At 42.7% G+C, this 25,746-nt stretch overlaps 1 protein-coding gene across 2 annotated transcripts in view; it reads left to right on the top strand.

Annotated features, from left to right (window-relative positions):
• LOC308402449 (actin-binding protein WASF3) overlaps positions 1–25,746 on the top strand; it is a 64,932-nt gene that overhangs the window by 18,566 nt on the left and 20,620 nt on the right. For both annotated transcript variants that reach the window (XM_080891315.1, XM_080891314.1), the window contains exon 2: positions 19,123–19,267. In XM_080891315.1, coding sequence (XP_080747441.1) covers positions 19,135–19,267 — 133 coding nt within the window. In that variant the 5' untranslated portion in view covers positions 19,123–19,134. The remainder of the gene's footprint in view (positions 1–19,122; positions 19,268–25,746) is intronic.

Below are 25,746 nucleotides of genomic sequence, written 5' to 3'. Positions count from 1 at the left end.
CATGCAGTGGCTGTGTGAGGGATATTTTCGTCGCACACCCTGTACCACTTAATTAAAGTTAACTATTGTTTAAACCCCTACCTGGATATTGTTGCTGACCATGTTCATCCCTTTATGACCACAGTGTACCATCTTCTGATGGCTGCTTCCAGCAGGATAACACACCATGTCACAAAGCTCACATCATCTCAAACTGGTTTCTTGACCATGACAATGAGTTCACTGCACTCAAGTGGCCTCCACAGTCACCAGATCTCAGTCTAACACAGCACCTTTGGGATCTGGTGGAACGGGAGATTCTCCTCATGGATGTGGAGCTGACAAATCTGCAGCAACTGTGAGATGCTGTCATGTCCAAATGGACCCAAATCTCTGAGGGATGTTTCCAGCACCTAGTTCAATCTACACCATGAACAATGAACCCAGCTCTGAAGGCACACCTTGTCAAACCTTGAAGCAGATGGGCTACAGCAGCAGAAGACCACATTGGATGCCACTCCTGTCATCTAAAAGCACGAAACTGATACACTTCACATTTGCTTATCAAAATTGCATGACAGAAGATTGGAATAACCTTTCCTAATTAGATGAGTCTCGCTTTATGCTGCAAAATTCAGATGGTAGGATCAGAATTTGGTGTAAACAACATGCAAATATGGATTTATGCTGCCTTGTATTAACAGTTCAGGCTCCTGGAGGTCGATAGTCCTGAACCACAATCACCTCTCATCAGTATTCCTCCCAAGGAACTTTCTCTTCTGCAAACTGGAAGAACTGCTTTCTGAGTAAGACCTTCTACAATAAGTCAGACTTCATAGTGTCTTGATGCATGCTCAATCATCCAGGTAAGTAGATCCCAAAAATTGATTCTGTTCATCTGGACGTAGCGTTTTTAGTGGGAGAAATGTTTCGTCACTCATCCAAGTGACTTCTTCAGTCTCAGCTGACTGCAGGTTTCCCCTAAACAGTAAATTTGCATAATGACTGAAACCAGCCCACTGAAGGAACAGTGGGCTGGGAGGTCAGTTCCTTAATCATAATTATGCAAATTCTCATGACCATTGATCAACAACCACTGACTAAAACCCACTGATCAATGGCCATGAGTACCATTCACAGAGAGTTGGGGAATGGCTGCAATCACAGCATTGTAAGATTTGATCAACTAGATAGAAACTGACCTCTCAACCCACTGGGGCTGTTGGACTCTTACCTGAGAGCAATGTCATATTAAGTTCTGACCCAAAACTGCATCGCCCAACGTGGGGCTCGAACCCACGACCCTGAGATTAAGAGTCTCATGCTCTACCGACTGAGCTAGCCAGGCTTGTGTTGGGGTGGCCCTCCCAAGGAACTTTCTCTTCTGCAAACTGGAAGAACTGCTTTCTAAGCAAGACCTTCTACAATAAGTCAGACTTCATAGTGTCTTGATGCATGCTCAATCATCCAGGTAAGTAGATCCCAAAAGGTTGATTCTGTTCATCTGGACGTAGCGTTTTCAGTGGGAAAATCCTTTCGTCTTTCGACTGCAGGTTTCCCCAATCTTAGTAACAGTACATTTGCATAATGATTGAAACCAGCCCACTGAATGAACAACGGACTGTGAGTTCCTTGATCGTTAATATGCAAATTATCATTGCCATTGATCAACTAGATTGGAGCTCACCTAACAGTACACGTGGGTTGTTAGACTCTTACCTGAGAGCAACCTCGTAATTTCTGACCTAAAACTATATCGCCCAACGTGGGGCTCGAACCCACGACCCTGAGATTAAGAGTCTCATGCTCTACCGACTGAGCTAGCCGGGCTTCTGCATGCAGTGGCTGTGTGAGGGATATTTTCGTCGCACACCCTGTACCACTTAATTAAAGTTAACTATTGTTTAAACCCCTACCTGGATATTGTTGCTGACCATGTTCATCCCTTTATGACCACAGTGTACCATCTTCTGATGGCTGCTTCCAGCAGGATAACACACCATGTCACAAAGCTCACATCATCTCAAACTGGTTTCTTGACCATGACAATGAGTTCACTGCACTCAAGTGGCCTCCACAGTCACCAGATCTCAGTCTAACACAGCACCTTTGGGATCTGGTGGAACGGGAGATTCTCCTCATGGATGTGGAGCTGACAAATCTGCAGCAACTGTGAGATGCTGTCATGTCCAAATGGACCCAAATCTCTGAGGGATGTTTCCAGCACCTAGTTCAATCTACACCATGAACAATGAACCCAGCTCTGAAGGCACACCTTGTCAAACCTTGAAGCAGATGGGCTACAGCAGCAGAAGACCACATTGGATGCCACTCCTGTCATCTAAAAGCACGAAACTGATACACTTCACATTTGCTTATCAAAATTGCATGACAGAAGATTGGAATAACCTTTCCTAATTAGATGAGTCTCGCTTTATGCTGCAACATTCAGATGGTAGGATCAGAATTTGGTGTAAACAACATGCAAATATGGATTTATGCTGCCTTGTATTAACAGTTCAGGCTCCTGGAGGTCGATAGTCCTGAACCACAATCACCTCTCATCAGTATTCCTCCCAAGGAACTTTCTCTTCTGCAAACTGGAAGAACTGCTTTCTGAGTAAGACCTTCTACAATAAGTCAGACTTCATAGTGTCTTGATGCATGCTCAATCATCCAGGTAAGTAGATCCCAAAAATTGATTCTGTTCATCTGGACGTAGCGTTTTTAGTGGGAGAAATGTTTCGTCACTCATCCAAGTGACTTCTTCAGTCTCAGCTGACTGCAGGTTTCCCCTAAACAGTAAATTTGCATAATGACTGAAACCAGCCCACTGAAGGAACAGTGGGCTGGGAGGTCAGTTCCTTAATCATAATTATGCAAATTCTCATGACCATTGATCAACAACCACTGACTAAAACCCACTGATCAATGGCCATGAGTACCATTCACAGAGAGTTGGGGAATGGCTGCAATCACAGCATTGTAAGATTTGATCAACTAGATAGAAACTGACCTCTCAACCCACTGGGGCTGTTGGACTCTTACCTGAGAGCAATGTCATATTAAGTTCTGACCCAAAACTGCATCGCCCAACGTGGGGCTCGAACCCACGACCCTGAGATTAAGAGTCTCATGCTCTACCGACTGAGCTAGCCAGGCTTGTGTTGGGGTGGCCCTCCCAAGGAACTTTCTCTTCTGCAAACTGGAAGAACTGCTTTCTAAGCAAGACCTTCTACAATAAGTCAGACTTCATAGTGTCTTGATGCATGCTCAATCATCCAGGTAAGTAGATCCCAAAAGGTTGATTCTGTTCATCTGGACGTAGCGTTTTCAGTGGGAAAATCCTTTCGTCTTTCGACTGCAGGTTTCCCCAATCTTAGTAACAGTACATTTGCATAATGATTGAAACCAGCCCACTGAATGAACAACGGACTGTGAGTTCCTTGATCGTTAATATGCAAATTATCATTGCCATTGATCAACTAGATTGGAGCTCACCTAACAGTACACGTGGGTTGTTAGACTCTTACCTGAGAGCAACCTCGTAATTTCTGACCTAAAACTATATCGCCCAACGTGGGGCTCGAACCCACGACCCTGAGATTAAGAGTCTCATGCTCTACCGACTGAGCTAGCCGGGCTTCTGCATGCAGTGGCTGTGTGAGGGATATTTTCGTCGCACACCCTGTACCACTTAATTAAAGTTAACTATTGTTTAAACCCCTACCTGGATATTGTTGCTGACCATGTTCATCCCTTTATGACCACAGTGTACCATCTTCTGATGGCTGCTTCCAGCAGGATAACACACCATGTCACAAAGCTCACATCATCTCAAACTGGTTTCTTGACCATGACAATGAGTTCACTGCACTCAAGTGGCCTCCACAGTCACCAGATCTCAGTCTAACACAGCACCTTTGGGATCTGGTGGAACGGGAGATTCTCCTCATGGATGTGGAGCTGACAAATCTGCAGCCCAGGAGGACCTCGATAAATATGTCAGTAGTGGGTATTGATCGGCCTTCATGGGGAGTGGTTGGATTGTCTTTCACTGCATACTTTGGAACAAGACCCAGTTAAAACCTTCAGATTTAATCAGGTTCATGTTTGAGTGCTTATGTTTACAGTTCAATATACGAGCTGTCACTTCTAAAACAACATGTCTTCATACTGTTTCACAGTCAGGGTGGTGCTTTGCAAATTAGCACATTTTAAGACTGCAGACTAACGAGTTAGTATTAAAAGTAACAAATATGAGCTTATGCAAATCATTCCCTCAATTTACACTTGAATTCACCGCACACACAATCCGCTGTTAGCCCGGACTTTAATCCATTTACATTAACACGCGCCCTCATAACACTCAGCCACGATCTTCACCTCTTCATTCTCACATGAGCTGCACCGCTTGTTCGGACCAGCCTGCATGTTTTACACAACAGATAAAAGGACACAGGTCGCAATTCATTTAACACAGAGATGTTTGTGGTAGCATGTGGAAGGCATATTCTATTTTCTTATTGTTTTCTTGCTCTGTGAATCACTTTGAGGTTTGTACCGTGCAGCCATGCAGAATTAATCGAGGCAGTTTGTAAAACCTCTCTGTTTCATCATCGTGAACAGGGATGCACCATGAAACACTAATCCGCTTGTGAGGCGATGACATAACAACTCTTTTTTTCTTGTCAGGCTTTGAATGAGGCACTTTTTGAACAGCTCCAAAAAGCTGCTCTCCACTCGCCTCCAGCTTTTCATAAGCACTTATCAAGTAATCAAGTCTTAAGTGTGGACATTAAGTTCACGATCAAGACTTTTTCGTAGAGAGTAATCCAAAAAAACATAACAGCATATTATTGATTTGCTTTGTGTTATAAGCAGGCTCATCTCAGTGTAGTTTCACGGTACAGGGTGGGCCATTTATATGGATACACCGTAATCAAATGGGAATGGTTGAGAATAAAGTTACGTTGAAACCAAGCACACCATTGTTTTTCTTGTGACATTACCAATAAGTTTGATGTGTCACATGGCCCTCTTCCTATTGAAAAAACAAAAGTTGTATCCAAGATGGCCGACTTCTAAATGGCCACCATGGTCACCACCCATCTTGAGGAGTTTGCCCCCTCACATATACTAATGTGCCACAGACAGGACTTTAATATCACCAACCATTCCCATGTTATTACTGTGTATCCATATAAATGGCCCACCCTGTAGATCCTAAGTATGGATTTTTGCAGAGAGCAATTTAACTCTTATGCTACACCCAGTGGTGTCAAAAATAAGGCCTGGGGTCCAGAATCGGCCCACTAAATGTGAAGGAGGGCATAAATTTTAGGCAGGTTCAGATGTTTTACAGCTTTTCTAAATACCTCATGGCCATTCATACTACAGCAAAGTAAATAAACAATGAATGTTCCTGTTTTTTCACCGTCTACTATGGAAATTTATGATATTTTGACTGTCTGTTCATTTAAAACAAAACACAATTTTTGTACTTTTAAGCTAACGGAACATATTCTGTAAATTTATACATTTACTTGGGCTTCAGTTGTAAGAAATTTAAATTTAAGGACAGATAATATTATTTTTGTTTAACAGCTCTGGCGTCATATTTATATAAATTCTTTCTGTTACATTTTCTCCATGCGGGCTTGCTTTCTGCAGCATTAGTGGGATTTTAAACAATATCTTTTTATTAAGAGTTTTTCTTTTATACATATAAAGAAAAAGAGAAGAAAAGGATTACAGATGATCTGTACATTCGGGGTAATTAGCCTGTACATTTAAGGCTGTGAAATAGAGAAAAAAAATTTATATAAACATACTTATAATATTTAACAAAAATAACATAATCCCTGCAAAATGATCCCATTCATTCCCACCCAGGTCACTTCACCTAGACCTGCACACTGTATTTCCACGCCTGACATAAGAGAGTTTGCTGAAAGATTCTTATAAATTTTGAAGGGCATCAAGGAAAGGACCCCACATGCTTTTAAATTTCCCACTCCATTAGTCTGCTAATCATAGACGTGACTGCGTGGCTGATGTTCTTTAAAGTCACATGCATGCGCATGGTGACATTATGCAGAACCAGCTAGCTGTCGCGCAAATGGGACTCTTAACTTAGCCCAGTAAGTGTTCTAATTATATCGTTAGATCGAATCAGTGCTGGTCGTTTCCATTAGTTACTGCACAAAGCTAATTAGCTGTGCTTATACTAGGGCTGAACGATATATCGCATTTGCGATAATATCGCGACATGATCAAGTGCAATTTTCTAACCGCAAAGGCTGCGATTATACTGCGATTATAAGGCTGTCCAAATTACTACCATATCCCAGAATTCATAGCGCGGCCCAGCCAAACTCCAGTTTCCAGCAATGGCGGCCGCTACTAAGTTTTAAAATTACTCATACTAATCTTTCTGGGTCACAAAATAAACTTTTAACATATTTTCAGGCGAGAAAGTAGTTGTGTAAACATCAAATATCTGCTCGGTTTATCAAGATATCCCATATTTGCAAAAGTGCTTCGACGTTTTCAGAGGCGTCTGCTACCCACCAGCTCGACAGCTAGCCGGGAGCTCGAGGATTACTGATGCGGCCGAGAACGGCACAACTCCCGGCACATCATTTTCAGATCACCGCGGAGTTTCGCTGCTCGGGTTAAACGTAATATATAAGTCACTTAGACAACCTAAAAATGTTATTGTTGGGCTTTTTTCAGTGTTTTGTTTGTTCGTGAGTAAATCGGTTTGGCTGAGATTAAAGTTATTAGATTAGATAAAATAAAACTTTATTAATCCCCCGGGTGGGTTCCTCCTTGGTTTTCACACAGCTGACTAAACGTCAAACAGAAAACTTATTAAACAGAAGTATGAGACAGTCGAGAATTTACGCCAGTGTCTGGTTATATTTTAGATAGCAAGAAGCAGACGGCCGAGTTTATTAAACTCCACCGAGACAGCGGTGACGCTAATCAGAACTAGACCGTCCAATTTCACGCCTTTAAATTTTAAAGGCGTGTTTGTGTGTGTGTTTATACAATTGCTATTATGTTTGCACTTTATGTGTAATGTTACTGACTGCAGAGATCAGTAAGATGTGTGTATTTTTTATTTATTAGTTTTATTTATTTAATATTATTTTTTAATTGAATGACTGTCTAGTAGTTCACAGATGTCGAAAAACTGAGTGTGGTAAAGCCACTGATTTTTTTTATATATATTTCTGCAATCTGCACATTGTACTGACTTTCATTTTAATGTTTACACCAGGGTTCCTTGTCAGCACTTTATGCTCAGATGTTTGTAAGCTAAAAATAAACTATTGTGTATGTTCAAATATACTGTTGTGATTGAAGAAGTTAAATAAAAATGTCAGTCATCAATTCATGCATCACCTCATGTCATCATAACAGAGGTCTGTCTTCCAGGAAAGAACAGTTTAAAATTAATGTAATATAGTATTGGCCATACTATATGATGTATTGCTTGTCTTTGTTTAATAATACAGAAGACAAAGACCTTAAAAAATAATCGCATATCGCATCGCAATCGCAATATTGGGGCAAAAAATCGCAATTAGATTATTTTCCATAATCGTTCAGCCCTAGCTTATACAGGTGGCTCCTGTGGAGCGCGGTAGTGGAGGGAGGGCAAAGGGGGTGGAGACAGGTTGCTAACCCTTCTCAGAACTGACTGAGGCAGACCAGGCGGGGTGTAGCACAGCAGGACAAGTGTGTGTCTGTGTGTGTGCGCCTGGCTGAGCAGACGGAGCAGTAATAGCATTAGCTGACTGACTGCCTGCAGGAATGATGAGTTTGGTTGAGGACAGTAATTAATACCATCTCCTCTTTATCTGCCCGTCTGTCAGTTTAAATCAAAATGAAACTGCTGCAGCTTCCAAATTAAATATGCAAATCATTTTAGAGTAAAAACAAATTGTCGTTTCATTTCTGTGCAGAGGCTAAACAAAATCGATTGGTTTATCTCCTGGGAAGATGTTTGGGTGCAACACACAAACTAGGAGGAGGGGGGGTCTCTGCTCCTCCTTGCAAACGGGCTCCACTCAGCTTTGGATCAGAAGGATAAAGTCTTATCTGAGGATAGCTGTAAGTTAGCCCTCAACCATCTAAACATGAGGAGGATGACGTGTTGGAGATACAGAAAAGGGAGACATGTCAGTGGACCTGCAGCGGGTGTCCAAAGAGCCCGGTTGGTCAGAAAGCAGATCCTGTAATGCAAATATCACATCTGGGATCTTTACTTGTGTGCAGCTCAGCAGCTCGGCTTTTAATGTCTTAACATTAGCCTGACGCTTCGGGACAGTCTTGGCTCGGCAGCTCGGTGGTTCATCATTGTGTCTTTGTGCGAGATACTGAACAGACAAAATTCCCCCAGTGCAAAGGTTAAAAGCGCTGCATGTATACAGTAAGGACCGCTGTGCCAGTGAGGGACTGGGGCTTGTAGCATGAAGGGATTTCAGTGCTTTATAGTGCTAGAAAAGTTGTGGATGAATAACAAGGCTTTTTAACCAGAAATTGGCAACTTTTAAATGCATTTATTTAATTAATTTTAATCTGTTTTCCCTTTTCTAATAGTCCTGATGTTAAGAGTTTAAAAAAAAATAAAGGAGAAAAAAACAGCGACTGTGCAAAACTGTAGATGATTAATCTTAACAGTGAAGAAGCTGCTCATCCCATAAATCCTGATTCCACAGTGAACCTTATTTTCATCACTGTAGTGATTATACGGTTCATAATAACGTTAAAAAATAAGAAATTTGAATGTATTTTGGAGTTTGTGTGTGTGGTTGCCAGTATGGTACAGTACAATCACTCCTCACAAGCTTTTTGATGCTTTGGCTCACTAAACAACAGGACGTTTGCAGGTTTAAACAGAAGTTTCCATGGTAACAGTGAATTCCACCAATTGGCGGTGTTGCTGTTTCAGTTTAGGATTGTGGGTAGAGCAGGGTGGACTCGTGGTTTCTACAGGAGCATCGTTTCACAGTCTTGTAGCTCTGCACGTTAGATGGTTACAACAGTTTGTTTCCTAATGAAAAGCAGGATTTTGACTTTCTGAACGTCACTGTTGTGTGTGCACTGATGCTTTTGAGTATTCCTCCTTGAAAGGCTCAGGTTGAACTAGGATAGATCCTGATAAATGCTGCCGATTCGCTGTTTCTAAAGACCTTTAAAGTGATGTGTTTAATGACACAAGAGGCATGAAAATCACATGTCTGTCAGTCCTGGTAAAACTAGAAAGTCTGTTTATGTGCCACTAATTTTGTATGAAATGAGCTTTGAATGAGCTCATGGGTGGATGTGGTTTCCAGTTTTCCTGTCCAGGCTGCAGCTTCATATTTAGCTGTGTCTTCTTCTCTAACCCGGTGATCATAGCAAGAATCATAGCAAATAGCTGTTAGCCATTTTTTATCTCAAGATCTCTGTCAAGTAATTTCATACTTGACTTTCCTACAGTTTGAGCTGTTTTGGCTAGTAGTAGAAGTGTCATGAAGTGAGGAAATGAGTTCAGAGGACGTCCTAGGACTCCTTTCTTTTAAGGCACCAAAAGGCAGCAGCCTAGTGTGGGGTGATTCACACGACCCCAGCTCGTCTCCGCAGAGTCCTCAGACATCTTTCATCCTGTCACAAATCCTCCTGCGCTGTATCAGCACCAGCGTCAGAGTGGAGTAAATCCTTGTGGAGTCTGTCATGTCAGAGTTTCTCCTCTAACTCTAACCGTCTTCCTCTCTCTCCCGTCCTCTTTTCCCCCCTCTTTCTCCGTCTCGTCCTGTCCCCTTCTTTCTCTTTCCTACTATTTTGGGAGTCGTGCCAAGTTCCACTTTTCAACAGCAGAGCGGAGTCCTCGCCACGTTGCCGTGGCAACACTCCCATGGCTCACCGACATACTTTTTTCCTCCTCTTCCTCTTCTTCTTCCTCCTTCTTCTTGTCATGCTAATTTTCTCTTTCCCTCTGTGCCCTACAGTCCCAGAAACTCTTGAGATGTTTAAAGTCATTTAATCCAGGTAGAGATTTGATAGGGTGTTCTTGTCTAATATTTTCATGTGTGTGCGCATGCACGGGTTTGTTGGTATGGGTATATATGTATGTGTATATGTATGTATGTATGTATATATATATATGTGTGTATATGTATGTATGTATGTATATATATATATGTGTGTGTATATATATATATATATATATATACATATATATATATACATATATATATATATATATACAGCTGGATAGCGTAGTGGTTAGACTACACGCCTTTGGAACAGAGGATCGCAAGTTCGATTCCTGCCTGGGGCGTCTGTATCCAGTAAGGGTCCTAAGGCTAGACCCCCTATGCTAAGCAAGGGACTGCTCTCACAGCTAGAGATTGACGAGGTACAACACAAATGCTACGGCAAGGAGGAGTCAGGACGCCAGGTCAGGGGGGAGATATCATCACCCCCACCCGAGATTGGGTACATAGCCCCAAGTGCGATAGGAGAAGGATCGTTGAGTGCGAGAGGAACTGACCTGAAAAATAGGATCATGGCCAAGCTTGAAACCTGGATCCCGCGTAGCCGGTTACCAAGATTACGTGAAGTTCCCTCAGAAGGTCTGCTAGATGATGTTAATGCAGCACTACGGGCAATACCTACAACCACGATTACCGACACTAACAAGCTGATCTACAATACGGCAGCAGTGATCAGTGAGATGCTTGGCTACAAGTTGAACAGCGACAAGGGGCAGTACCCTCCATGGAGAAGGAGGCTAGAGGGCAAGATCAAAGTAGCACGGAGGGAGGTTAGCCAACTAACGGAGTTGCAGAAAGGTGCGACAAATAAGGTGCCTAAGAAATACAGCAAGCTGTCCATACCTGAGGCCTTGGAAACTGCCAAGCAAAGACTCACAGCCTTGGCCAGCCGCTTGAGGAGGTACACCAGAGAGATAGAAGGCAGGAGAATAAACCAGCTGTTCTCCACAGAACAATAAGAGAACAGCACCACCAAGGCTGGAGACGGAGCAATACTGGAAGAGCATATGGGAGAAGGATGCAATGCTCAGTGGCTAGAGGATCTGAGGGCTGACCACAGCGACCTCCCTGAACAGGGTCCAGTAACCATCACAGTGGCAGATATCCAAGAAAGGGTCTCCAGTATGAAGAGTTGGACAGCACCAGGGCCCGACATGGTTCACGCCTACTGGCTGAAGAAGCTGACTGCACTCCACGAGCGTCTGGCAGCACAAATGAACCAGCTGCTAGTTAACGAGAGACACCCGGAATGGCTAACCGAAGGCCGGACGGTCCTGATCCCCAAGGACCCCAAGAAGGGACCGGTCCCCTCCAACTACCGACCAATAACCTGCCTCAGTACTACATGGAAGCTCCTGTCAGGCATCATATCGGCTAAGATGAACAGGCACATGAGCGGGACACAGAAAGGAATTGGCAAGAATACCAGAGGCGCAAAACACCAGCTACTGGTAGACAGAACAATCAGCCGAGACTGCAAGACCAGACTGACCAACCTGTGCACTGCCTGGATTGATTACAAGAAGGCCTATGACTCAATGCCCCACAGCTGGATACTGGAATGCCTAGAATTGTACAAGATCAATGGGACCCTAAGAGCCTTCATCAGGAACTCAATGGGGATGTGGCGTACAACACTAGAGGCCAACTCCAAGCCCATAGCACAAGTCACCATCAAGTGCGGGATCTACCAAGGAGATGCTCTGTCCCCACTGCTGTTCTGCATAGGCCTGAACCCCCTCAGTGAGATCATTAACAAGACTGGCTACGGATACCGACTACAGAACGGAGCAGTTGTCAGCCACCTCCTGTACATGGATGACATCAAGCTGTATGCCAAGAGTGAACGAGACATCGATTCACTGATCCACACTACCAGGCTATACAGCAATGACATTGGAATGTCGTTCGGACTGGAGAAGTGTAGTCGGATGGTAACAAAGAGAGGGAAGGTAGTCAGAACTGAGGGGATTGAACTACCAGAAGGCAACATTGCAGACATAGAGGACAGTTACAAGTACTTGGGGATCCCACAGGCGAATGGGAACCATGAAGAGGCCGCTAGAAAAGCTGCAACCACCAAGTACCTGCAGAGGGTCAGGCAAGTCCTGAGGAGTCAGCTGAATGGTAAGAACAAGATCCGGGCCATCAACACGTACGCCCTGCCCGTGATCAGGTACCCTGCTGGGGTAATAGGCTGGCCAAAGGAGGAGATAGAAGCCACTGACATAAAGACAAGAAAGCTCCTTACCATGCATGGAGGGTTTCACCCCAAATCCAGCACCCTGAGGCTGTACGCTAAGCGGAAGGAAGGGGGCCGGGGACTGGTGAGTGTCAGCACCACAGTCCAGGATGAGACAACGAACATCCAAGAATACATTAGGAAGATGGCCCCAACTGACCGAGTGCTCAGTGAATACCTCAGGCAGCAGAAACCCAAGAAAGAGGAGGGAGACGAGGAACCATCATGGAAGGACAGGCCCCTGCACGGTATGTACCACCGGCAGATAGAGGAGGTGGCTGATATCCAGAAATCCTACCAGTGGCTGGACAAAGCTGGACTGAAAGACAGCACAGAGGCACTAATCATGGCAGCACAAGAACAAGCTCTGAGCACAAGATCCATAGAGGCTGGGGTCTATCACACCAGGCAAGACCCCAGGTGCAGGCTGTGTAAAGATGCCCCAGAGACAATCCAGCACATAACAGCAGGGTGCAAGATGCTAGCAGGCAAGGCATACATGGAACACCATAACCAAGTGGCCGGCATAGTGTACAGGAACATCTGTGCCGAGTATAACCTGGAAGTCCCGAGGTCAAAATGGGAGATGCCCCCAAGGGTGGTGGAGAATGACCGAGCTAAGATCCTGTGGGACTTCCAGATACAGACGGACAAAATGGTGGTGGCTAACCAACCGGACATAGTGGTGGTAGACAAACAGAAGAAGATGGCCGTAGTGATCGATGTAGCGGTTCCGAATGACAGCAATATCAGGAAGAAGGAACACGAGAAGCTGGAGAAATACCAAGAGCTCGAGAGGATGTGGAGGGTGAAGGTAACGGTGGTCCCCGTGGTAATCGGAGCACTAGGTGCGGTGACTCCCAAGCTAGGCGAGTGGCTCCAGCAGATCCCAGGAACAACATCGGAGATCTCTGTCCAGAAGAGCGCAGTCCTGGGAACAGCTAAGATACTGCGCAGGACCCTCAAGCTCCCAGGCCTCTGGTAGAGGACCCGAGCTTGAAGGATAAACCGCCCGCAGGGGCGTGCTGGGTGTTTTTATATATATATATATATATATATATATATATATATAAAAAATTGTAGGTTGTGTATCCTTCAGGTGTTAATGGGGTTATTGAAAATGTGTATATGTGCGTATGTGTGTATATACGTAGGTATGGATAGATAGAAACATATATGTGTATATATTAAAAAAAAAAAAAAAAAAAAAAATTACACATAACATATAATGTAATTACAAGGAGGTATTTCTGTAGTCTATTGATACTAGATAGTGGAAAAGGGGTGGGATTAAATAAGCTTATGCTTCTTCCTGCTCCTTTTTGAACATGGACGTTATTTGGAGTTGTGGTTGCTCGTTTTCCTTTTGTTTGCTTTGTTCATTTGTCTCTTTTAATTCTATTTTTTTTTTTATATATACTTTTTCAACATGTTCAAAATAAAGATTCAATCAATCAATCAATCAATCAATCCAAACTCGCAGTCGTGCCTGAACGCATCTTCGTAGGACTGAAACGCCCTGGCAGAGGTCTTCTGTGCCGCGGTTGTTTCTATTGTGTCGTTTTGGTTTTTGGGTCAGTGTGGTTGCTGGTAAACTAGTGTGACCTTTTCATTACACAAAGACAAATCCCATCAGCCCCTTTAAAGCAGCCCATGTTATCGATGATGGGTCATCTAAACTTTTCAGAAAATGGGTTGAAGTCATGTAATAATTTCAGGATACTGCTGCCTTGTCGTTACTGCCCAATAATGTTGACCTACAGATGGAACAGTTTTGTAATTTGATATAAGCTAATTATCTTTGATCTTTGAAAGCACAGGCTTTCTCATCGCTCATCTCCTCAACTTCTGGATAGTTGCCCCATCCCAAACCGCTAAACTGTCTTTACTTTAGCAACAGTTACAGCAGAGTAAAGGACAGTTATATTATTCAACTGTTTGTTGAACAAACAAATCTGAGATGAAGAGCAGCTACCGAGGCAGCAAAGGAGGATGAGGAGGAGTGCATATGTATTATTAAATACCCAGAGTGTTAGATTATTTACAACAGCTGGAGGAGGGGGAGGTCGATACTGGCTCACCCACGCACTGGTAGGGACGCTCGCTCGCACTCTCACGACGAGCCGGCGGCACAATCTGAGGTGGTTTGTGTAATTGAATGTCAGAAGCTATTAGAAGGAGGAAGGGCGGAAGAGTGTGTGAGAGACATAAAGAGGACAAACCAGTCAGTTTTTATTAAAGTTGGCATGTGAGTTTCAGGCAGGACAAACAAATTAAGGAGCATGTGAACAAATACACGTTTAGTGTCTTACAAGTGTAGAAATCGATTTCAGGGTTGAGGCACCAAAGTGGGATTATCACGTACGCCGTCATCAAGATAAAGTTTGCATCACAGACTCACAGATTCACCCTTTCTGCCAGTGTTTTTGTTTACCTCCATTGTCTCGCCTTAGTACTGTTGATTGTGTCGTTGAATATATTAGAACTGTGGGAGGCAGCGCAATAACAGCAGAGCGCTGACCTGGGAAAACACACTCCTCCCACATCTACATACTGTACGGACACACACTCCAGTGTGCACACTTTGGGAAAATACACACCATACACAGATGCCATATACGCACATATGAATACACACAGACTTGCACAAAACCCTGGCCCAAAAATAACAAGCGTGTCCCACATTGAGAGTTCACTGCAAATGGAGAAAAGCCAAGCAGCTTCCTCTCACGTGTTTGACTCTGTCGGGAGCTCTGTCACACTTATTTTCCAACTTTTCTTTCTGTCTTTCTTCACCGCTCTCATGACAGCCTCTTTGGAAGAGTTGGGCCAAATGAGACTGTGCTGTTAAAGCATGTTGGATCCCATTTGGTCAATAATGTGATAATCTTTGAGAAGGAAGTTCAAATCTCCTAACTCCCTTTTTATATTTCATTTTAAGACTGTTATGGTTCGTTGGGCCAGTTGGCTCTTTTCTGGTTGGTTGTCTGGTTGATTAATCTGTCTTCTTGTTTGAATGACTGGGCAGTTGGTTGATTGGTCTGGTTGGTCTCTTTGGTTAGTTTGTTTTTTGGTTATTTGATTGGTTGTCTGGTTGATTATTCTTTCTTCTTGTTTGTTGGCTGGTCACTTGGTTGGTTTGTTTTGTTTGACTGATCATAATAATCATTCTGTGTGTTTGTGCGGTTGGTTGTTCTGGATTGTCAGTCTGTTTTTATGTTCAAGTAAACGACTGACACGTCCCATTTTCATGTTAAATATCCGCTATTCTTTTCCAAAGTTGCATAATCTGTTTACAGATTATCAGTACAGTCTACAGGTGTGCAAGAGCTGAACAGTTATATCAAAAAACACAGTTGAACAACAGATATTGGAGTCACGGTCCTGGGTTGGTGGCCCAGTGCTTTGATTTTTGTATTATTATTATTATGAATCGTTGCTTTCATCTTGCTTTATGACTGCTGGTGTTTTGGTTGCTGTTTTGTAATTGTAGCTCTCCAGTTCCTCTGGGTTTGTGATTTCTAGGTCTCAGTTTTAGGCTACGTCCACATGTACGCAGGTATTTTTGAAAACTGGAAAAGCCCGTCCAAACGTACAGTTTTGAACAAATATCTCAGTCCACATGTAAACGCTAAAAACGAAATGTTGGCCAATCAGAAGTCTAGAAGCCTGGGAAAGAGTACACAGGGTTTTGTACACTCACAAAAACTTTACGTTTTTGTTTTTCTGGAAAGGCAGATAATTTTGTGTTACTTTTCAAGTGCCTTCATCATTTCAGATGTTATTAACTAAAGGCATTATTTTGGTTGGTGTAGACCAGCGGTCCCCAACCTTTTTTGCGCCACGGACCGGTTTATGCCCGACAATATTTTCACGGACCGGCCTGTGAGGTGTCGCGGATAAATACAACAAAATAAAACTAGTACCGGTACAGAAAAAAAGAAGATTTATTCATAACACACGTGAAAAGACCCAGGAAAACCGAGTTAACAATCAAAACGATAACAAAATAACGCTGAAAACCAATAAAAACCCTGAAAACCATACATTTCACACCTGAGCCTCAACTCTTGCGGCCCGGTACCAAACGACTCAGGGACCGGTCCGAGGCCCGGGGGTTGGGGACCGCTGGTGTAGACTCACAACTTAGGAATGAACAAAATGCATACAAAATACATACATTTAATTTAAGAAAGTAAATTTATTCAAGACCGACGTCAGCATTTAATGTAGAAGCCACGTCCGTAGTTCACTCTGATGCCTCTGTCTTTCTAAATAGAAGGACAGTAACTGCGCATGTGTATGTAAGCGTGGAAAAGTATCTTATCTCTATCTGCCACTGCAGTAATTTATGTAAACAATAACGTGGCGGACAGCGTGACGTCAAGAACGGCGCACACCTGTGACGTTGCGAGACTAAATCTCAGTTTTCCTCGACCACACTTAAACGCAAAAATGGAGTCTTTGAAAACACCTGTGTACGTGTGGACGTAGTTCTAGTTCTGCCCTCGTGTTTATTCTCTTGTTCCCCAGTCAGTCGTCTCTCATGTCTTTTTGGCACTAATTTATTCTTAAGAGGCTTTAAGGTTGTTCATACTGTGTGATAACTTAGTTCTTCATTAAGTCCTATATCACAACTATGTGCAATAGTGAAGCAAAAACAGAACTTTTCATATGATGATATAGTAGAGCTGGGCGATAGAACGATAACGATATGTATCGCGATATAACTTTTACTCGATAGAGAAATTAAGCTATCGCGATAGACCTCGCCGCTCTTGTCCTCTTAAAAAAAAAAAAAAAAAAAAAGGTCAGCCAATCCAAATTAAGTAGCGCAGAGCCGAACCAATCACAGCCGCAGCGTCACGTCACGTGACTTGTTACGTATAGCACAAGTGCCAAGCCGCACATGTGTATTTGTTTGGGAAGCAGCCAGCCACCGTACCGCCCGGGTAATGGAGGAAATGAGTGTGCCGACTAGAAAAATCAACCGAGCGTGACCGAAGAGAAAACAGATGATGGTTCCAATGCCGGAGAGATTGTCGAACGGAAGAGCCATAGAAGCTCCGTAGTGTGAAGGTATTTCGGCTATTTCAAGTCTGACAAAAAACAGAGTAGCGTGCACTGTAAATTGTGCCGAAAGCAAGTCTGGAAATACAATAAACTGGTGCATGCGTCACACTGTGCGCCACGTTATTGTTTCGGTGAAATGAATTTCTACAAGACTGTTACTGTTAATTCTACTCTCTGCAGTGTTTAAATGCTTACATATACACACAGTTACTGTCCCTCCACACATACGACTCGGTTCTGCTTCTATGCCCCAGCTTTGTTTACTTTTTCCCACCGAGGCTTCTAGACTTCTGATTGGCCAACATTTCGGCACGGTTAGGAATCTAGCGCCACCTGCTGCTTTGGCATGTTCATAGCAGCGTTTTCCTTCATTTCTGCCTTCATGTGTGGACGGGATTATTTTTTAAAACGAAAACGGAAAATCTCCGTTTTCAAAAATACCCGTGTACGTGTGGACGTAGCCTCAGTCTCTGACTGGAAGCGCTAATTCGTCATTCGGCTTTTGTCAGACTGAAGTAACTGTTAAAACTGTTTGAAAAGCTCAGCTATACAACAAGGAGAGATTGAGAATTTCCTTTTAGTTCTCAGTTTATTTGATATTGACAAAAGTTAGTCAGTTTTGTCTGTTCTTCTGTAAAACAAACTAAGATTTATTTTTAGAATTAATATTTTGTTTCTAAGTGGAATTGACAATTTAGTCTGTTTCGTTTGTTCTATTTTGAAACTTAAACGCTTTAGCGGCTGCCTTTTGTGTAGTTTGTAATATTTGCCTTTATTTATCTGAAAAAGTCTCATGTTCCTTAAGTACATCTACCCTGTTGAACTTATTATGGGAAATAAATATTTAAATAAAAACAAGCTGCTGATTATTTCACATTTTACTTGTGAGCAACGGCACATTTAAATCTTACAAATATAGTTATTTGGCTTATATCGTGATAGATATCGTTATCGCCTGAAATGAAAAAACATATCGTGATATGAAAAAATCTCATATCGCCCAGCTCTATGATATAGCGTTACTTTCTGTTATTGTTACTTTCTGTTATTGTTACTTTCTGTTACTAACTGTAATAGACTTACACATTTTTTAAATTACATTGACTCCCATATATCTGGGTTTTTCCCATTTCACTCGGCACAAAGACATCTGGCTTTCTTCATCATACAGGACAGGATCTGCAGTATATGTAGCTCTTCTTCGTGACGTGCCCTGACATCCTGTCTGTTCTCTCCTCTTTCATATTCAGCTCGTCTCTCCTTCTGTCACTCCGTCTTTCTCTCGTGGCTTCTCTGACCACGGTTGCTGCTCGTTAGCACCATTTAAAAACTTCTTTCTGGCTCATTGGGCTCTTGGCTCATTCCAGCAGCACTGACATTAAGCAGCGTGATGAGTGACTGTGCCCCGCGGCAGACATGACACCTCCGTTTCCATCAGCAATCACAGCTGAACATCAACCCATTTTTTTTCCTTAGCTTTCCTTCTTTCTTCCTTGTCTGCCAGGACGTGGCTGTGATGTTAGCTGTGTTTCCCAAAGGGGGATTTAAATAAAGAGCAACAGCATATTGGCTGATGTTAGAAGATATTCTGCAGACTACAGGTGAGCTGTTAGCCGGCGGCTTTGGAGATGTAAACTCATTTCGAGGATGTCATGTATTTAAACATTAGTAGAAATCGAATCAATGTTTCAAGTGAAAATCGCATAACAATTTACCTCTCTCTCTCTCTCTCTCTCTCTCTCTCTCTCTCTCTCCTTGTCTCAATGTCTTCTTCAGGTATAGACCAGCATGCCGTTGGTGAAGAGGAACATTGAGCCCCGGCACTTGTGCCGTGGAGCGCTGCCAGATGGGGTGACTAGTGAGCTGGAGTGCGTCACCAACACTACACTGGCAGCCATCATCAAGCAGCTGGGCAGTCTAAGTAAGTATACTGTAGTTCAGCACAAGAACATCCTGTAACATTCACGTAGTTTTCATTCCGACATTTTAGCATTAACATGCTAGCATGAGTCTTTAGCATGATCTGATATGATGCACGGTTTGGGGCTCTTTTTTTTGGAGGGGGGAGGAGCTTTTTATTTAAAAAAAACTATTTTGTAACATTATTTCCTCTTTTAAAGAAAAATGCACTGCTGACACAAGCCAGGCAGTTTTTTGGGGTTGGTCAGTAAACCCTGTTCTGTAGCCTTGGTTTATCCAGCATTCACTGAATCAGCCCTACTGAAGATACTCAATACTCAAAGTTGCAGTCAGTCATTTTGTTGAGGTTATTTAACAGAAAAAAAATGTTGTACTCATAAATCTCTTGAATACAGTGGTTAAGATGGAAATCAACCGCTGCACATAAACGCATTGTGTGTAAGTGGCTAGAGAACGGCTACAGATGTAGTATGTAGTACAGATGTAGGCGGAGGAGAAGAGAACTGTACTGTGGAGGCACCATGTCTGCACCTTCAACATATGAAGGTCATACCTATGTTTTATTATATGAAGGGGTCCGCTTAAACAAAGAAGCAGAAGAAAACATAAAGGAAATATACATCACCGTTGGAATCTGGATAAAACTTCATCTTGCTCCTCACTCCAAGCCTTAGCTCTTGAATTGAAGTCATAGCTGTAACACAAAAAATATGCATAAACATGCTTATTTATTTCCAATATTGAAACAATTACTTATTGTTAGCAGGTTAGACATATCATCCTTCCACTCTCCAAACAGCTGACTACAACAAAGCTAAACAACAGCAGCTACCAGCTAATGCTATGCTAAGTTTGAGTATCCTAAAATTCATACTTTTCCTCTGATAAACAGTTTGATTACATTTTCATTTCATAAGTGTCAAAGTTAAGCAAAATTAAATCCACTTCAAAGAAAGTTTAGCTGCTGGCTAACCGGCTAACAGCGGCTAACAGCAGCAAAAATAGAAGCTCTGACCAACAGAGAAGTTCAGTATATCCTCAGCAACTCACCACACTGACTCATCAGCTCATTTCACAAAGTTTTGCACATATCGACAGCTGAGCTAAACAGTGAACTGGAAGCCTACACTCACTACAGATGAACGTAGAGCTGGGCGATAGAACGATAACGATATGTATCGCGATATAACTTTTACTCGATAGAGAAATTAAGCTATCGCGATAGACCTCGCCGCTCTTGTCCTCTTAAAAAAAAAAAAAAAAAAAAAAGGTCAGCCAATCCAAATTAAGTAGCGCAGAGCCGAACCAATCACAGCCGCAGCGTCACGTCGCGTGACTTGTTACGTACAGCACAAGTGCCAAGCCGCACATGTGTTTGTTTGCGAAGCAGCCAGCGGGTAATGGAGCCAGCGCGTAATGGAGGAAATGAGTGTGCCGACTAGAAAAATCAACCGAGCGTGACCGAAGAGAAAACAGATGATGGTTCCAATGCCGGAGAGATTGTCGAACGGAAGAGCCATAGAAGTTCCGTAGTGTGAAGGTATTTCGGCTATTTCAAGTCTGACAAAAAATAGAGTAGCGTGCACTGTAAATTGTGCCGAAAGCAAGTCTGGAAATACAATAAACTGGTGCATGCGTCACACTGTGCGCCACGTTATTGTTTCGGTGAAATGAATTTCTACAATACTGTTACTGTTAATTCTACTCTCTGCAGTGTTTAAATGCTTACATATACACACAGTTACTGTCCCTCCACACATACGACTCGGTTCTGCTTCTATGCCCCAGCTTTGTTTACTTTTTCCCACCGAGGCTTCTAGACTTCTGATTGGCCAACATTTCTGCACGGTTAGGAATCTAGCGCCACCTGCTGCTTTGGCATGTTCATAGCAGCGTTTTCCTTCATTTCTGCCTTTATGTGTGGACGGGATTATTTTTTAAAACGAAAACGGAAAATCTCCGTTTTCAAAAATACCCGTGTACGCGTGGACGTAGCCTCAGTCTCTGACTGGAAGCGCTAATTCGTCATTCGGCTTTTGTCAGACTGAAGTAACTGTTAAAACTGTTTGAAAAGCTCAGCTATACAACAAGGAGAGATTGAGAATTTCCTTTTAGTTCTCAGTTTATTTGATATTGACAAAAGTTAGTCAGTTTTGTCTGTTCTTCTGTAAAACAAACTAAGATTTATTTTTAGAATTAATATTTTGTTTCTAAGTGGAATTGACAATTTAGTCTGTTTCGTTTGTTCTATTTTGAAACTTAAACGCTTTAGCGGCTGCCTTTTGTGTAGTTTGCAATATTTGCCTTTATTTATCTGAAAAAGTCTCATGTTCCTTAAGTACATCTACCCTGTTGAACTTATTATGGGAAATAAATATTTAAATAAAAACAAGCTGCTGATTATTTCACATTTTACTTGTGAGCAACGGCACATTTAAATCTTACAAATATAGTTATTTGGCTTATATCGTGATAGATATCGTTATCGCCTGAAATGAAAAAAACATATCGTGATATGAAAAAATCTCATATCGCCCAGCTCTAGATGAACGGCAACCGCAGTTGTTTGTACAGAAGCCACCAAAGCTACGATTATTCACTTACTTACTGAAATCTAGTGGTGAGACGTTACACATTATAATTTTAAAAATTGTTTTTCACGGGCCCGTGAAAAATGAAGCGCACCCCACGATTCAGGACCTCTTAACCACCTTTAACAAAAAGTTCACGAGTTTTTTTCGTGACTGTAGTGAAGAGGACCTGTGTTGTTTACCCTCCATCGCAGTAGGTCACATGTCTGTCTCTTTTTTTTTCCTTTTTTTTTTGTGTCCCGTTTGGATCTTTAGCCATCAAAATTGTTGTCTTAAGGCCAAGAAAGATGGCAAGCGGATTTATTTTACCAAGTGGATCATCATGGCCTTGCCATATTGGTCCATTTGATTGACCTTTATTATAATTATGAATTTATTTTATTTTCAGTTGCTACAAACGGGACAGACAAGTCACATGTCTGTCTCTAACACTCGTGAGCAATCAGAGCCCAGCATGTCTAGGCATTTACATGCAATCACACCTAAAATGAATTCAGAGCCATGCTCCTTAATGCAGACCACTTGAGATGTGTTGAGTGTGAATAAGGCCGTGCGTGCATATGCTGATTAGTTTGTGCGTCAGCAGTTGTTTGCTGATGAGCACAGTTGCCATAGTGATTGATGTGAAAGTAAGGTGAATCCAAGGTGATTTTTGTATTTTTTTATCAGGTCTAATAACGTGCAGGTGAGCATGTTTTCAGAATTCCTTCTGAAGCATCGTATCCCGCAGTTTAGCGTCCTCTGTATTCTCTTTATTGGAATTTCTCACCCTGAACAGCTAAACACATTCTTCATTTGAAAGCAATGAAGTCATTCATAGCTGATGTGCTCTGTAGCAGACGAGGCATACTTCAATGGAAATGAATTGAGTGTGAGGGGGGGAAAAGGCTATTTAAATTCGATTAACAGTTAGAGGATAGATTATATTCAGCGACAGCTCACTGCAAATGAGCGAGCGCTCTGCCTCTGCTCCATCTGTGATGACGTGGGCCAAGAGATGGAGACGCAGGACGAGAGAAGAGAGCGAACGAGGTGGCGAGACGCTGAAATGAGTGTGCATGTGATTCAATTTGAAGGTGACAGTGTTATTGAGGAAGGCTGCTGTTCTGCATCTCGGTAAATGCATTTAAATATTTGTGCCACTGTCGTCACAGACGTGCAAACACTCTCAGACAGAGAGGCCCTGTTTAAATATTCAGTCCGACAGGTGCACAGCAGGAGGCGGCTGGTCCTGCTGAGGCAGACGCCGGGAGGAGGGAGGGGAGCAACCTCCATCTCTGAATTTCTCTTCTCGTACATTTCATGAACGCCTTCTTCACAGCCACCCTTCAACTTAGACAATTCTGACGAGGCTTCAGAGAACAGTAGATGGATCAGGTGAAGGTCCAGATGTGTCTCTCAGGCCCGTGTCAGGCTTCTGCTGGATTTTTTTCTCTATCTTAAGGACATGACTTTCACATACTGTCCATGTCCTTCTTTTGTCCAGTTTCCATGAAAACACCCTGCACAGCAAGCTGAGGTTTGCCAAGTTTTCACCTATAAAGCTCTTTGGGAACCACCTTGTCTTGTCTTTCACATTTTTCATAGATTCAGCTAAAGAAATGGGAACAAATGAGGTTTTTGGGACGGGCTGCGAGTAACAAAGTGCCCAGAGATACAATTTAAAATGATCCTTTTGCTAAGTTGTCTGGTATGTGTAGACACAACACTGGTTGAGTTGTGTTGAGTTAGATGCCTTTTTGCACTTGAATGATTCATAGGCCAGTGATAAGTGGCTTAACAAACAAACAGGACTGAATGAAGACTAGGATCATCTCATTATTTATTTATTTTTTGCAGTTCATCTTTACACAGGAAAGGACAGACAGCTGGCTACAGCTAGCATGCTATAACAGAGCCTCATTTGGACAACACACTGCTCTCTGAACACTTCCTCCAAGTAGAAATCCAATCAACTCATACATACAGAGCTACCTTACAGTGTTACAGTAAGGCAGAGAAATGAATTGGTTAGAATAAAGCAAAGTGGAGAATATCTGATCGCAGGTGAGTCCGTGCACACTGTAAACTGTATGTACAGTTGTCCCTCATTTATCGCTGGAGTTACAGTGGGGCAAAAAAGTATTTAGTCAGCCATCGATTGTGCAAGTTCCCCCACCTAAAATGATGACAGAGGTCAGTAATTTGCACCAGAGGTACACTTCAACTGTGAGAGACAGAATGTGGAAAAAAAATCAATGAATTCACATGGTAGGATTTGTAAAGAATTTATTCGTAAATCAGGGTGGAAAATAAGTATTTGGTCAATAACAAAAATACAACTCAATACTTTGTAACATAACCTTTGTTGGCAATAACAGAGGTCAAACGTTTACTATAGGTCTTTACCAGGTTTGCACACACAGTAGCTGGTATTTTGGCCCATTCCTCCATGCAGATCTTCTCGAGAGCAGCGATGTTTTGGGGCTGTCGCCGAGCAACACGGACTTTCAACTCCCGCCACAGATTTTCTATGGGGTTGAGGTCTGGAGACTGGCTAGGCCACTCCAGGACTTTCAAATGCTTCTTACGGAGCCACTCCTTTGTTGCCCGGGCGGTGTGTTTTGGATCATTGTCATGTTGGAAGACCCAGCCTCGTTTCATCTTCAAAGTTCTCACTGATGGAAGGAGGTTTTGGCTCAAAATCTCACGATACATGGCCCCATTCATTCTGTCCTTAACACGGATCAGTCGTCCTGTCCCCTTGGCAGAAAAACAGCCCCATAGCATGATGTTTCCACCCCCATGCTTGGACATGCACTGGCTTCAGCAGCGGAACACGTCTGGCACTGCGGGATTTGATTCCCTGCCGTTGTAGTGTGTTACTGATGGTGACCTTTGTTACTTTGGTCCCAGCTCTCTGCAGCTCATTCACCAGGTCCCCCCGTGTGGTTCTGGGATCTTTGCTCACCGTTCTCATGATCATTTTGACCCCACGGGATGAGATCTTGCGTGGAGCCCCAGATCGAGGGAGATTATCAGTGGTCTTGTATGTCTTCCATTTTCTGATGATTGCTCCCACAGTTGATTTTTTCACACCAAGCTGCTTGCCTATTGTAGATTCACTCTTCCCAGTCTGGTGCAGGTCTACAATACTTTTCCTGGTGTCCTTCGAAAGCTCTTTGGTCTTGGCCATGGCGGAGTTTGGAGTCTGACTGTTTGAGGCTGTGGACAGGTGTCTTTTATACAGATGATGAGTTCAAACAGGTGCCATTCATACAGGTAACGAGTGGGGGACAGAAAAGCTTCTTACAGAAGACGTTACAGGTCTGTGAGAGCCAGAGATTTTCCTTGTTTGAGGTGACCAAATACTTATTTTCCACCCTAATTTACGAATAAATTCTTTACAAATCCTACCATGTGAATTCATGGATTTTTTTTTTCACATTCTGTCTCTCACAGTTGAAGTGTACCTCTGGTGCAAATTACTGACCTCTGTCATCATTTTAAGTGGGGGAACTTGCACAATCGGTGGCTGACTAAATACTTTTTTGCCCCACTGTACATTCTAAAAATAATATGTGAAATCTGCAAAATAGCCAACTTAATTTTTTTACAATCATTATAGATGTTTTAAGGCTATGAAACCCCTCACTACACACTAGAGATGGACCGATCCGATATTACGTATCGGTATCGGTCCGATACTGACCTAAATTACTGGATCGGATATCGGAGAGAAATAAAAAATGTAATCGATCCATTAAATATCAAAAAAGCACCTCACAAAACTTGCGACATTGTATAACTCGGCTTATAACCGTAGCACGTTGGATCAGTGTGGTCACGTGATAGAGCGGCTGTGGCGTGCGATACCTGTCAGCGGTCTGGTTGAGCATTTGGAGCCTTG

This window comes from Rhamphochromis sp. 'chilingali' (genome assembly GCF_963969265.1).
Source record: "Rhamphochromis sp. 'chilingali' genome assembly, chromosome: 1".
Lineage (NCBI taxonomy): Eukaryota > Metazoa > Chordata > Actinopteri > Cichliformes > Cichlidae > Rhamphochromis > Rhamphochromis sp. 'chilingali'.
The sequence above is the reverse complement of the archived record's forward strand: the minus strand, read 5'-3'. Positions and strand labels throughout refer to the sequence as shown.